The sequence below is a fragment of the Bufo gargarizans genome, chromosome 3 (genome assembly GCF_014858855.1).
Source record: "Bufo gargarizans isolate SCDJY-AF-19 chromosome 3, ASM1485885v1, whole genome shotgun sequence".
In the NCBI taxonomy this organism is placed as follows: domain Eukaryota; kingdom Metazoa; phylum Chordata; class Amphibia; order Anura; family Bufonidae; genus Bufo; species Bufo gargarizans.
The window spans coordinates 442,233,213-442,247,813 of record NC_058082.1 but is presented as its reverse complement, the minus strand read 5'-3'; the positions used below and the strand labels follow the sequence as shown (position 1 = coordinate 442,247,813).

The window sequence follows — 14,601 nt, the reverse complement described above, 5'->3', positions numbered from 1 at the left end:
TTTTGCAGAAATATTCACTGATAATGTATTTTATCTGCGATCATGTACTTGGGATTGTAATTATGTATCGCATTTCTCTTTTTTTTACTTGATTTTATCATGTATTATGGTGAATTTTTAACATTATTATGTATACTGCTTGCTCCACCTTTTAATCATGTAACTATCACTTTTATGAATTGTTTGTGCTATTTATATTTTGCACGTCACTTGTGTTCTTTGCTTGAGAAAGGCTCTGTGTATGAGCCGAAACGTTGCATCACTGTGCAGCATGGGTGAATAAACCACCGTGTATTTTCTACTGGTTGTGCTGTCCATTTCTTGGATCGTGTGTATATATATATATATATATATACAGACGTGGACAAAATTGTTGGTACCCTTTGGTCAATGAAAGAAAAAGTCACAATGGTCACAGAAATAACTTTAATCTGACAAAAGTAATAATAAATTAAAATTCTATAAATGTTAACCAATGAAAGTCAGACATTGTTTTTCAACCATGCTTCAACAGAATTATGTAAAAAAATAAACTCATGAAACAGGCATGGACAAAAATGATGGTACCCCTAGAAAACACAGAACATAATGTGACCAAAGGGACATGTTAATTCAAGGTGTGTCCACTAATTAGCATCACAGGTGTCTACAACCTTGTAATCAGCCATTGGGCCTATATATATGGCTCCAGGTAATCACTGTGTTGTTTGGTGATATGGTGTGTACCACACTCGACATGGACCAGAGGAAGCAAAGGAAAGAGCTGTCTCAAGAGATCAGAAAGAAAATTATAGACAAGCATGTTAAAGGTAAAGGCTATAAGACCATCTCCAAGCAACTAGATGTTCCTGTGAGTACAGTTGCACATATTATTCATAAGTTTAAGATCCATGGGACTGTAGCCAACCTCCCTGGACGTGGCCGCAGGAGGAAAATTGATGACAAATCTAAGAGACGGATAATCCGAATGGTAACAAAAGAGCCTAGAAAGACTTCTAAAGAGATTCAAGGTGAACTTCATGCTCAAGGAACATCAGTGTCAGATCGCACCATCCGTCGTTGTTTGAGCCAAAGTGGACTACATGGGAGACGACCAAGGAGGACACCATTGTTGAAAACGAATCATAAAAAAGCAAGACTGGAATATGCCAAACTACATGTTGACAAGCCACAAAGCTTCTGGGAGAATGTCCTGTGGACAGATGAGACAAAAATCGAAGTTTTTGCCAAGGCACATCAGCTGTATGTTCACAGACGAAAAAATGAAGCATATCAAGAAAAGAACACTGTCCCTACTGTGAAACATGGAGGAGGCTCTGTTATGTTCTGGGGCTGCTTTGCTGCGTCTGGCACAGGGTGTCTTGAATCTGTGCAGGGTACAATGAAATCTCAAGACTATCAAGGAATTCTAGAGAGAAATGTACTAGCCAGTGTCAGAAAGCTTGGTCTCAGTCGCAGGTCATGGGTCTTGCAACAGGACAATGACCCAAAACACACCGCTAAAAACACCCAAGAATGGCTAAGAGGAAAAAATTGGACTATTCTAAAGTGGCCTTCTATGAGCCCTGACCTCAATCCTATTGAGCATCTTTGGAAGGAGCTGAAACATGCAGTCTGGAAAAGGCACCCTTCAAACCGGACACAACTGGAGCAGTTTGCTCATGAGGAGTGGGCCAAAATACCTGCTGAGAGGTGCAGATGTCTCATTGACAGTTACAGGAAGCGTTTGATTGCAGTGATTGCCTCAAAAGGTTGCGCAACAAAATATTAAGTTAGGGGTACCATCATTTTTGTCCATGCCTGTTTCATGAGTTTATTTTTTTACATAATTCTGTTGAAGCATGGTTGAAAAACAATGTCTGACTTTCATTGGTTAACATTTATAGAATTTTAATTTATTATTACTTTTGTCAGATTAAAGTTATTTCTGTGACCATTGTGACTTTTTCTTTCATTGACCAAAGGGTACCAACAATTTTGTCCACGTCTGTATATCCATAGAAAAAGTCAGGCAGCACTCCTTTTGATATACAGCTGTAGCTGTGAGGTGCCCACGGTGGTCCCTCGATTCAGGACTTAAGCAGCAAAGAAAATCCGCAGCACTCCTTGAAGTATAAAAAAATGTGTAGTTTTATTCACACATGTCAAAATAAGACACCTGACTTGTAATAGGTTCTGTGAGAGAACCGAAGCGTTGTCTTATTTTGACATGTGTGAATAAAACTACACATTTTTTTATACTTCAAGGAGTGCTGCGGATTTTCTTTGCTATATATATATATATATATATATATATAGCTGTCATTGTAGTCCTGTCTGTGATGATAAGGCGATGACTGCACAGTGAACTGCACAAAGAAGTCACACCTATTGTTAGGCTTAGTGGCCAGTGCAAAAACTGTATAGATAGTGACATGGAAAATGAAAAATAACATCACCAAAAATTCTCTAAAAATATGTTTAACATAAAAACGTGACTTAAATAATAGGCCCCTTAAATTCCATTTACGTGGCCCAATATAAAGGGCAAGGATCAGAAACAAACCATTCATTGCCTTCTCATTCAGCTCTGTTCACATGCTGCAATCATCCCCTCTTCAATATTTGTTCATCCCTGTTTACACAGTGCTGGCAAACAGTGATTTTATATGTCATATAATTGGACGGTCTTGGTAACCACGGGCAAATCTAGAGTAACCCTCGGTCAGGAGGGGAACATAGAGACAAAAGAGAGGTGTGGGGGGCTACTGTTAACCTGATGAAGGGGACATTTTGAGCCCCGAAACGCGTTGTTCTATACATCTTCATCTTTTATGCAATTAAAGAAGATTCACCATTAAGAGACGTATTGGAGCCTGTGATTTTGCGCCTGATCAGAAAACTCTTTTTCTATATAATTGGACGGGTCAGCCTACAAATTAAAGCTTTGCTTGTTTGTAGGGTGATCGGCAAGTACTTTTACACAGGTCTTATCTGCCACATAAAGGGGCCTTAAAGGGATTCTGTCATGAGATTATACCCCTATAACCTAAGCATATGCTCATGTCCGGACTACTAAGAAGAATCCTAAGCTGGCCTTATTAAACCTCACTGTGGCTCTATTTGCCCCCAAAAATGTTTTTTATAACCTGTCAATCACTTACTTAAGGTGCCCAAAGGGAGGTCCGTTAATACATGGTGCCCGACTGCAAACCTCGCTGTCCGGTGCCCAGCTCCGCCTTCCCTGTCTTTAGCGCCGCCTTATTCACCTGAGCACTGCCTCCGCAATCCTCCCCGTCCGCACGGGCGCATCAGGCTGAGCCTAGTGCGCAGGCGTGGGATCTGGCAGAGGGACGGGGAGTATTGCGGAGGTGGCGCTGAGCTGTAGAAGGCGGCGCTGAAGACAGGGAAGGCGGCGCTGGGCATCGGACGGCAAGGAGCACCCTGTATTAACGGACCTCCACTTGGGCACCTTAAGTAAGTGATTGACAGGTTATAAAAAACTGTTTTTTGGGCAAATAGAGCCACAGTGAGGTTTTATAAGGCCAGCTTAGGATTCTTCTTATTAGTTCGGACATGAGCATATGCTTAGGTTATAGGGGTAAAATTTCATGACAGAATCCCCTAGTCGAACCTTTGCTACTTGCTATCTGTAATAAATTATGCAAAAATATCAAAATGTTTTTGGGGAAAAGCAGCAAATTAAATTCTTGACTGGTTCTAGCATAATAGATATAAAATAGAATATCTGCTTGCACAAAACCCTAGAAGATTTAGTTCTTTGCCAAAAGATGTGACGGTACTTTCCATTTCAGGAGTAAAGCTCACAAGCCACTGCTATGAGCAAGCCAAACATTTTTCAGGTATACTGTAACACTCATGAGATTGGTAATTGAGATTCAAGATGGTTAATATTACAATAAATTGTTCTTGCATATTAAAATGTGAACTAAATTCTTGTTCCACATACAGGTTGGTGTATATGCTGAATTGCATTATTGCATTATGGATTCCGTTACCACGGACCATAAAACAATTCTATGACTGAATGCATAACGGAATGCCTTTATAATAGAAGTCTATGGCTGAGTCCTCTCCTGCATAACGTATACTGGACGGATCCGTTAAGCAGGCCATATACCTTTAAAGGCATTCCGTTACACATTCCGTCATAGAATTGCGTTATGGTCCGAACACGAACTTCAAAATATGAAGTTCGCTCATCCCTAATTCACATCTCTGTCAAGTATTCTGTCCTTCCATCATTTCTGAAATTAGCATCTATGTGTAACAATGGACTGCAGGACTGGACTTTACCTATAGCATTTTCCTTTCTTGGATACTGTGTCTCCCGATACTCCGATATCTCAAGGGCTGACTTGCATAACAATTGGACTGTAACAAGAACAATATCACAAGGCATCTATTAAAGGGTTATTCTCATCTCAGACAATGGGAGCAAATCACTAGGATGCATATGCAGCTGCCCTCCACTCATTTTCTATGGGGCCACCAAAAATAGCCGGGCCCATAGAAATGAATGGGAGCAGTGGCCGTGCATGCACAATGTGCTCCCATTCACTTCTATGGGGAAAGCGCTTGGTGGTGGCCGGAGTCCCCCAGCCACCACTTTGAAGGGCTCCGTTCCTGATATAGGTGCGAGTCCCAGCGGTGGGACCCGCATCTGTAAGACAATGGGGGCATATCATATTTCTAGAACCCTATGACATAATCTTCAGTTTTACAATGATACAGGGTTGAAACTGATAGGGCTCTTTCCCTAAAGGGGCTGTGCAGTGCTTAGATATTAATGATCTATCCTATAGATAGGTCATCAATATCAGATCAGCAGGCTCCAACACCCAGCACCACTGCTGATCATCTGTTTGAGAAGGCCACTTTGCTCCTCTTCAGTGTTCACCTGTTAGCTGTCTGTCTAGGTCGTACTGGTGGCACTGTGTGATTATGCCTCCCTCTCCCTTTCAAGTGAACGGGAGAGGAAGGTGTAATTACACAGTAAAGAGGATGTGGCATTCGCAGGAGTGTCTCAAGCTACAAGGCCTCTTTAAACAGCTGATCGGCGGGAGATAGCTCATCAATATTCATGCACTGCACAACTCCTTTAAAGGAATTTCAAGCTATTAGGTATATACAGTTGCAAGAAAAAGTATGTAAACCCTTTGGAATAATATGGATTTCTGCACAAATTGGTCATAAAATGTGATCTGATCTTCATCTAAGTCACAACAATAGACAATCACAGTCTGATTAAACTAATAACACACAACAAATTAAATGTTACCATGTTTTTATTAAACACACCATGTAAACATTCACAGTGCAGGTGGAAAAAGTATGTGAACCCTTGGATTTAATAACTGGTTGAACCTCCTTTGGCAGCAATAACTTCAACCAAACGCTTTCTGTAGTTGCAGATCAGACGTGCACAACGGTCAGGAGTAATTTATGACCATTCCTCTTTACAGAACTGTTTCATGTTTCAGAACAGCAATATTCTTGGGATGTCTGGTGTGAATCGCTTTATTGAGGTCATGCCACAGCATCTCAATCGGGTTGAGGTCAGGACTCTGACTGGGCCACTCCAGAAGGCGTATTTTCTTCTGTTTAAGCCATTCTGTTGTTGATTTACTTCTATGCTTTGGGTCGTTGTCCTGTTGCAACATCCATCTTCTGTTGAGCTTCAGCTGGTGGGCAGATGGCCTTAAGTTCTCCTGCAAAATGTCTTGATAAACTTAGGAATTCATTTTTCCTTCAATGATAGCAATCCGTCTAGGCCCTGATGCAGCAAAGCAGCCCCAAACCATGATGTCCCCACCAGCCCCAAACCATGATGTCCCCAGTACCATACTTCACAGTTGGGATGAGGTTTTGATGTTGGTGTGCTGTGCCTCTTTTTCTCCACACATAGTGTTGTGTGTTTCTTCCAAACAACTCAACTTTGGTTTCATCTGTCCACAGAATATTTTGCCAGTACTGCTGTGGAACATCCAGGTGCTTTTGTGCAAACTGTAAATGTGCAGCAATGTTTTTTTGGACAGCAGTGGCTTCTTCTGTGGTATCCTCCCATGAAATCCATTCTTGTTTAGTGTTTTACGTATCGTAGATTCGCTAACAGGGATGTTATCATATGCCATAGACTTTTGTAAGTCTTTAGCTGACACTCTAGGATTCTTCTTCACCTCATTGAGCAGTCTGGGCTGTGCTCTTACAGTCATCTTTACAGTACAGCCACTCCTAGGGAGAGTAGCAGCAGTGCTGAACTTTCTCCATTTATAGACAATTTGTCTTACCGTGGACTGATGAACAGCAAGGCTTTTGGAGATATTTTTATAACCCTTTCCAGCTTTATGCAAGTCAACAATTCTTAATCGTAGGTCTTCTGAGAGCTCTTTTGTGCAAGGCATCATTCACATCAGGCAATGCTGCTTGTGAAAAGCAAACCCAGAACTGGTGTGTGTTTTTTATAGGGCAGGGCAGCTGTAACCAACACCTCCAATCTCATCTCATTGATTGGACTCCAGTTGGCTGACACCTCACTCCAATTAGCTCTTGGAGATGTCATTAGTCTAGGGCAGGGATGGCCAACCTGTGGCTCTTGAGTCACACGCGGCTCTTTGCTTCTTCAAGTGAGGCTCTAGCTGTGAAGCCAGGCAAGCTCACTCTCCACCCCATGCTCAGATCTCTTTTCCTCATAGGGCACTGTTACTACTTTGCAGCTCCAGCTCACTCTTCACTATGTCCTAAAGCACACAGTGTGAGAACGTAGTATGTGGAGATACGCACTATGACCTGACATTGTGCTCATCAGGTCACAGTGGAGAGCGTGTCAGATCTGCAGAGTAGCAGGAGCCTAGTGCCTGATCAGGAGAGGGAAGATATTTTTTTTAATTTATAGAATTGAGCATGGGTATAGAACTGAGCATGGGGGTCTGATCTTAGCATGGGAGGTTCTGATCTGAGCATGGGGGGGGGGGGTCCTGATCTGAACAATTATGGTCTGATCTGAGCATGAGTGGGAAGATCGGAGCATGAGGGTTCAGATTTGAGCATGGGCAGATCTGATCATGGGGGTCTTGTTTGAGCATGGGTTGGTCAGGTCTGACCATGGGGGGTCAGATCTGAGAAGGGGGAGATCTGACCATGGGTGGGAGATCTGACACTGGGAGTCTGATTTCTGTTGCCTGATCCGAGCATTGAGGGTCTTATTCTGGAGGTCTGATGAGGTTTGGGGATCTGGTTGTAGGTCAGTTTAGGATTGGGGATCTGATTTAGGAGTCTGATCTGAGGTCCGATGAAAAATATATATTTTTTTCTCTGCTAATGAAAAATAAGAAAAAAATCTTTTTTAGCAGACCTCAGATCGGATGAAAAATATTTTTTTTATCTTATTTTTCTTTGTTAAAACCTAGGTGCATCTTGTAGCGCGAAAAATACAGTGACTCGTGTGTAATTGTATAGCTTGTGGCTCCTGGTAGTCATATGTTGTTTTTTTGGCTCTTTGTATATGTCAGGTTGGCCACCCTTGGTCTAGGGCAGACATCCTCAAACTGCGGCCCTTCAGCTGTTGTAAAACTACAACTCCCACAATGCCCCGCTGTAGGCTGATACCTGTAGGCTGTTCGGGCATGCTGGGAGTTGTAGTTTTGCAACAGCTGGAGGGCCGCAGTTTGAGGATGCCTGGTCTAGGGGTTCACATACTTTTCCCACCTGCACTGTGAATGTTTACATGGTGTGTTCAATAAAAACATGGTAAAATGTAATTCTTTGTGTGTTATTAGTTTAAGCAGACTGTGATTGTCTATTGTTGTGACTTAGATGAAGATCAGATCACATTTTATGACCAATTTGTGCAGAAATCCATATCATTCCAAAGGGTTCAAATACTTTTTCTTGCAACTGTAAATGCTATAGAGCCAGTCCACCTACTCTGGGTCTTCCCCCATCAGCCTAAGCGGAGAGCTATTTTAAAGAGCACTGGAGAAACTTTGTTGTGGCTTCCCAAGGATTTCACATGGTCATCAGGGGGGTCTACATGTCCAAAAGGAACATTTAAATAGGGTTAGTGGCAAAGAAGTAAACCATTTTACTGACAAAATAAAATGTACATTAAAAAAACCTTGTGCATGGGAAAACTTCTAGACTTCTAGACTGCATCCATTAACGATGGCATAATTTCCTGTCATCACTGTAGCCTGGGTAAAAGTTGAACATCAGAATGATGAGTAAAAGTTTTTGACTGTTCCTTGTCACACAATAGTCACATGTTTTGAGAGTGCTTGGACTGTATATGTATTGCGTCATATATATATAATATATATATGGAGCACAGCAGCTCTGAGCAAAGATCTAACAGAAGAGGTGCGCACACAATCCAGAACCTGAACGTCAGTCCATAAAATACAAAAAAAAATTGCAATGTGACACAGAAAATATATGCCATAATGGAGTGATCCAATTAATACAGTTGTAGCAATAAGAAAAGTGCATTGTGGAAACTAATACATGATAGAGACCCAAGTAACAACATGATTGATATACAGTACAGACACAATATAAACACATAATACAAAGGCACCAAATGATTTTAAATGAATAATAAATAATATGCAAAGTAATCAGGTGGAGTGGGATCAGTCAAACTCACCAGTGAGGAGGAAGTATCTTGTTTCAAAATGACTTTACATATTTACATCTCGCTGAATGCTTCTGGACGCTAGCTGTAGAGGAATAGACAACACTCTGAAGATGTCATTCATAGTAACCAGGAGCCAATGAGAATGAGGGGCAAAGCATATCAGGAAGAAGACATAGAGGAAAGCTTGTGCATGCATAGAGTGTCGCCCGGGTTGCTATACACTATGCAACACTTAAAGGGGTTGTCTCTTCTCCGACATTTATGGCATATAACTAGGATGCTAATGAGGGCGAGAAATAAAAAAATAATCTTGGACAACCCCTTTACCCAGAGGACTTGAAATGATTTTTGAAATGAAAATGGCTTATGTGGCAAGAGTTCTACTGGTCCCCTGATCATTGTGTGTTTTTTTTTTTTTTTTGTTAATCCATACCCCAATTGTCCAATTGTTAATTCTTCTGGCTCACTGTATGTAAAGGCAGAACCCAGGTCCAATTATAGTGGACAGCAGAGGCACATCCTGGTTCCGGTGTTCAGCAGAGGAGCAGGACCTGAAGCGGCCATGAGCTTATGATGGGCTGAAGACTAGAACTTGTCTTCTAACAGCCTGGTCTTGCAAGGTTAGTTACATCTTGTGAGATCAGGCTGTACCTATGCATCACTTTGACACTGTCCACTTTTGGACAGCATCAGAGGGATGCAGGAGATGCCACCCACTCACCAGAGAGCAGATCTTCCTGTACAAGGGGGTACAGATAAAAAAAAAAAAACAGAATGATGAGGGGTAATCTTGGCAAATAAGCAATTTTAATTTCAAGAAGTCATTACAGGCCCTCTATAAGGACACATTTGCCTGATTCATCATCAAGCTCCACAGTTGGTGGATATTAGAAATGTGTACCTTGTCCTGATTGTTGCCAGCCTTTTAGTAAAGTTTAGAACCCAATTTCTTCTATGACAGAATATTTAAGGGGTTCATATACATGCTAATAGTGTAATGCACACATACACAACCTATTTACTCACTAGGACGTTCATAGAAAAGATTGCAGCGTTTGTAAATTGCAAAATCAACTCCTAAATTGAAACGGGGAATAAAGTGTCGGTAATAGTAACTTTTCCAGCACTCCTACACTCTGTATATGTATGAAACGCTGAAGCTTCTGGCTCCACCATCTTCATGACACGTGGAGCTCACAGAGAATACAGTTCTTTCTTCCTAGATAACTAAGAAGCCTGGCCAGGGGTTGAGGACAGATATGGAAAATCCCACTTTCGTTCCAAAATACATTCTTAGGAAAATCTTCTGGACTATGCCTCATAAACATTCATTCATATCTGTGTTTCGTTACAGTTTGTTAGTCATTAGTCAAAAATGCAATAAAAAAGAATAAGAATCAAAATCAGCATTTATTTTAAACTTTACATGGTAAATTTTCTTTTCTCAAGTAGTTTGTATAGAGAATATTCTATAAGCCTTATAAAGAAAAGTACAATAAAACTCAATATACAATATAACTGGGTGTGAATCTGGAACCAGTATACTGAAACAATAATGATTATGGGTCTTGAATACACATTTAATAGACTACGACTTCAGTTCACTAGTATGTGTGGAGCTGAGGAGGTGAGCTTTTTCCCTTGTAAATTGTGTTAAAGAAGAAAGTAAATAGTTAAAAATTCTCTGTGTTTTTTTTTTATATGGCTTCTTAAAAATATACATTAGCAGTTCTATCACTATCCATCCCTCTTAGAATGCACAATTTAGCTTGTTCTTCCATATAGTGTCAGTTGACCCAGCACATCATTGCAAATCCCCCACTGAAGCTCCAGCCTTTAGACTCCTTCATTGACTGGTGGAACCATTTAGTCTTCTCCGTGCCTAATAAAAAAAATCCTAGTAAATTGTGAAACAAGACACTAAAAATCAAAATTAGACACACCATGTAAACCACTGAAAAATGAAGGTCTGATTTCAGCAATATTGCAATATTTCTCTCCTGTAATACTAAATACTTTCATAACCTTGAGTCAGGTGCCTATGAAACAAGATCTAATTCAGTTGTATCTGTGCTTTAATGTGCTATTTCCTTATTATAAAGGAAACCTATGCCCCTGGAGAGAGAGAGGGCCCTTACTAGGTTGATCTGCTACTCATTTAATGAACCTGCACAGGTTGTCACCTGCAATGTTACCAAATAAAGTACCTGACGAGAAAACAAGATGGAGACCCTAAGACCTCCTGTCCTGGGTAATTAGGAGTGTGTTGGTGTCAAGCAGCACCCAAAAGGGGCCCATCTATTTACAGTATGAAGTAACGGCTTTATAGGACTAATGAGTGACATGGAGTTTTATGATCTGTAGTCCGACTTTTTTGTTAGTCCTATTTTGTTAGGACCGTTTTTTTCACTTATGTGAGAATAACTTTCATTAGTGTTGGCATGTCTTCTACAACTACATTGTAGACCAGTAAGACAGCCATGACAATTTCCATCTGCAAAACAATTTGGCACCATTAAAAAGCCACAGATATTGGCGCACTCCATTTTTGCACACAAATTGCAACCTTTTGCATCGCAGATGTCATTTTTCAGAAAAGTGTCCATGGGGTGGACAGGGTTTAGCAGGAGAGATGTTGTCTCTCTTTGGCCTGGAAAATTGTCATAACTTATTGCTGAAATCTCTGGCGGCTCATAGCTCTTAGTTGGCTTTCTGCGATACAGAGGGCCTGAGATGTTCTGAGCAGCACAAGAGAAACCAGAGAGGAGCATGGGAGTGGTAGTGGCTCTGGCACTCAGCTCAGATTATAATAAGATCACACAAATCATCAGAATTACCTACCTATTTTAAATTAAGACTGATTTGAGGGAGAATGTAAGCCAAAGATGCAGGTTTGTGGCCAAGCATTCAGAAACCATAGGCAAAATGATTGCACCTAGCATGTTCTCAGATACTTATAAAAAAAAGAAAATAACACCTGGCTTGACATTAAAGGATTGTCTAAATGTGTCCGGTGTACTTTATGTAGGTTTATGTCTAAAAAAAACATGATTAAATCAAACAGTACAAATCAAACTTATTATATCAAGTCTTACATAAATCGCGCATCCACATGACATTCATTGTATAGAGTGTTATATGTCCATCACTGTATGTAGGGTGCACTGTGCGACAATTACATAAGCAAATAGGAGAACATGTGTGGGACATACAAAACCTGGGAACATACTTCTACAGCATCTCAACATTTTATACAGGTACACACAGGCAATATTGATTCACTAAGCGTGACGGATATTGAAAAAGTGGAAAAACGGGTGAAGAATGCAGATGGGGAGCATAAGGTTCATAACAGAGAGGGCTACTCCAGGTGGCCTTAACTTGTGTATGGATCTATACCAAAGAATTATGTATACCTGTATATATATAAATATTATATTTAAGTATTTCTTGTAGTCTGTCGACACATTCTATTTTTCCATATTTTCTATATAGACATAAGGTTCACCATTACTTGTGTGAACAGGTTTTGAGATTTAAAGCCAGGTCCAGTACTAATTGTTCTTAATTATACACTTGTGTGCAAAAACTCCAACCTGCTGGGACTGATGCTGGAGGAGAGACATATTTAAAGGGGGTACAAATTATCTCTCATCCACAGGATAGGGAATAACTATCAGATTGTTGGGGCCCTACCACTGGGACCCCCACCAATCATGAGAATGGGGGACCCATGCCCCTTGCTGCTCCCCTAAAATAACCGGTGTAGCCAGTCGCACATGCACTTGGCCGCTCCATTCATTTCTATTGGAGTTCCTGAGATAGCCGTGCGCTGTACTCGGTTATCTCTGGAACTCCCACAAAACCTGTACCTAGCGGAATACCCCTTTAAGGAAGTATTCACATGTGAACTTAGATGCCAGGAGGAAGGTTGTTTTGCTACATCTGAAACGCGCAGCATTTTCAGGTTTATTTTTTTGTAACTGTTGGATGGTTTTAAAGCGCTAACAATAAAAACAATGGCGTTTGAAATGAGTGCCAGAGGACTATTGCAGATTCATCTACAGTGGCTCTGGCTGTTGCAGTCAATCACAGTGGCTTTCCTCACACTGCTGCCCCATAGAGCAATGAAAGGAGGAAGCACCCTTTCTTCCCCGGGGCACATACTGATGGTGGTAGTTGGAGTACCTTTGATGTTGAATGATTGTATGGGTACAGGGCTGGGCGTGTAGAGTGTAATGGCCAGGAGACATAGGAGACAGAAAACAAGGCCAGAGGTAGAAAAATAACTGTCTCTCTTTAAGCGCAGAATAGGAGTTGTAGTACATCCAATTATAGCACAGTTCCAACTGTACAGAGTGAAATTCTCTCCCTAGATAGCAATGTATGGATTGAGGAAAGAATGGGAGTTATAGCCCCCCTTCTCTATCTATCTTGTTAAAGTCTTTTTCAGTGGAATCTATGGCTGGCTGTAATGTCCACTGCGGTACATAGAGTTTTGAAGACAGGTCTGGCCAGGACATGTCCTGATGTGAAGGGTGTTTTAAGTCTGAATGGCTGTAGTAGCAGGTTATCTTGATGACTCCTATGCTTGGCCATGCAGATTCCAAGTTCTCTTTTATCTTCCTCTCTTTCTGTAGATCTTACAGATATCTGTTAGTCTCTGAAGCTTTCTGGGCCTGAGCAGGGGGAGCATAGGTCATTGCTTCCTTCCTCTCTGAACTCCCTCAAGCTAGGGCTGGAGCCAACCACCACCTAGCCTCCTACAAGGGCTGAGGCGGCATTGTTAACCCTGGCTATGCCATCCATATATGGCTATACCAGGCACACAATACGTAACAATAAAACAAATTCCATAAAAGTCCATTTGCAGATACCCCCTACTCCAGAGTACTGCACATCAATGTGACAGGAAATGTCAGAGCGTATATTAGCAACGTTTTTAAAGTCAGAAATTCCTTTTAAATATAATCAGTTGAATACAATGGAAAAAGTGAACTCATGGAAAAGCAGCGGATATGTAATAAATTCTGATTTCAAAACCTAACATTTAGAACTTTATTATAAATAAAGCTTCTTGCTTGAATTGTACTTACAGAATGTAAGAATTTCTCAAGACAGATTTGAACTAAACTATCAGTGTAGGTTTATTACAGTTGTTCAGAATGCAATGTTTATAGTTATCATTTTCTTCTCTTGTAGGTACATTGGTGCACTAGGAGCAAGAGTCATATGTGATCATATCCCAGGGCTTGTCAACAAGCAGAGGCAACTTTGTCAGAAGCATCCGGAAATTATGCAAGCCATTGGTGAGGGAGCTAAGGAGTGGATCAGAGAGTGCCAGCATCAGTTCAGGCACCATCGCTGGAACTGCAGCACCCTGGACAGAGATCACACAGTCTTTGGCAGAGTCATGCTAAGAAGTATGTTGTCATGCCTAAAACGAAATCTACAAACAATGCAGGAATATAATACGTATTGATGATGCTACATACATTTTCTTGTGTCACATGGTGCACGGATATTTGTGAGATTGGTATTATGGATTATTACCGTATGTCACCCAGTAGACACATACATAACATAAACTGTAAACATAGAATTCACAGATAGTTTTTATGGCATTTTTAAATGTTTTTGACACCTGAACAGTTGAATGTGGGAATTTTCATATGTAAATATATATATATATACCTGGTTTTATATAGCAATAACGGATGCAAATCTCTGATGTGGGAATAAAGCATGACGAGCTATAGAGTCTGGGCAGCACATCCCTGATTACACAAGGAGATGTGCTACTCTTGAAAGTTGTAAATCAGCCGACAAACAAGCATTTGCTCATTCATCGGCTAATCAGTGGCACCTTTATATGGGCCAATTATTGGGAACAAGCATTCCTATGAATGCTTGTTCCCAATAATTGACCCAAAAATTGCTCGGTCTAATAGGGTTTTTACAATGGA

The 14,601-nt window shown here is 40.8% G+C and overlaps 1 protein-coding gene across 1 annotated transcript in view; it reads left to right on the top strand.

Moving 5' to 3' along the window:
- Nucleotides 1-14,601, top strand: part of WNT2B (Wnt family member 2B) — a 60,043-nt gene that overhangs the window by 21,153 nt on the left and 24,289 nt on the right. Inside the window, exon 2 of the mRNA XM_044286479.1 lies at nucleotides 13,838-14,058. Coding sequence (XP_044142414.1) covers nucleotides 13,838-14,058 — 221 coding nt within the window. The remainder of the gene's footprint in view (nucleotides 1-13,837; nucleotides 14,059-14,601) is intronic.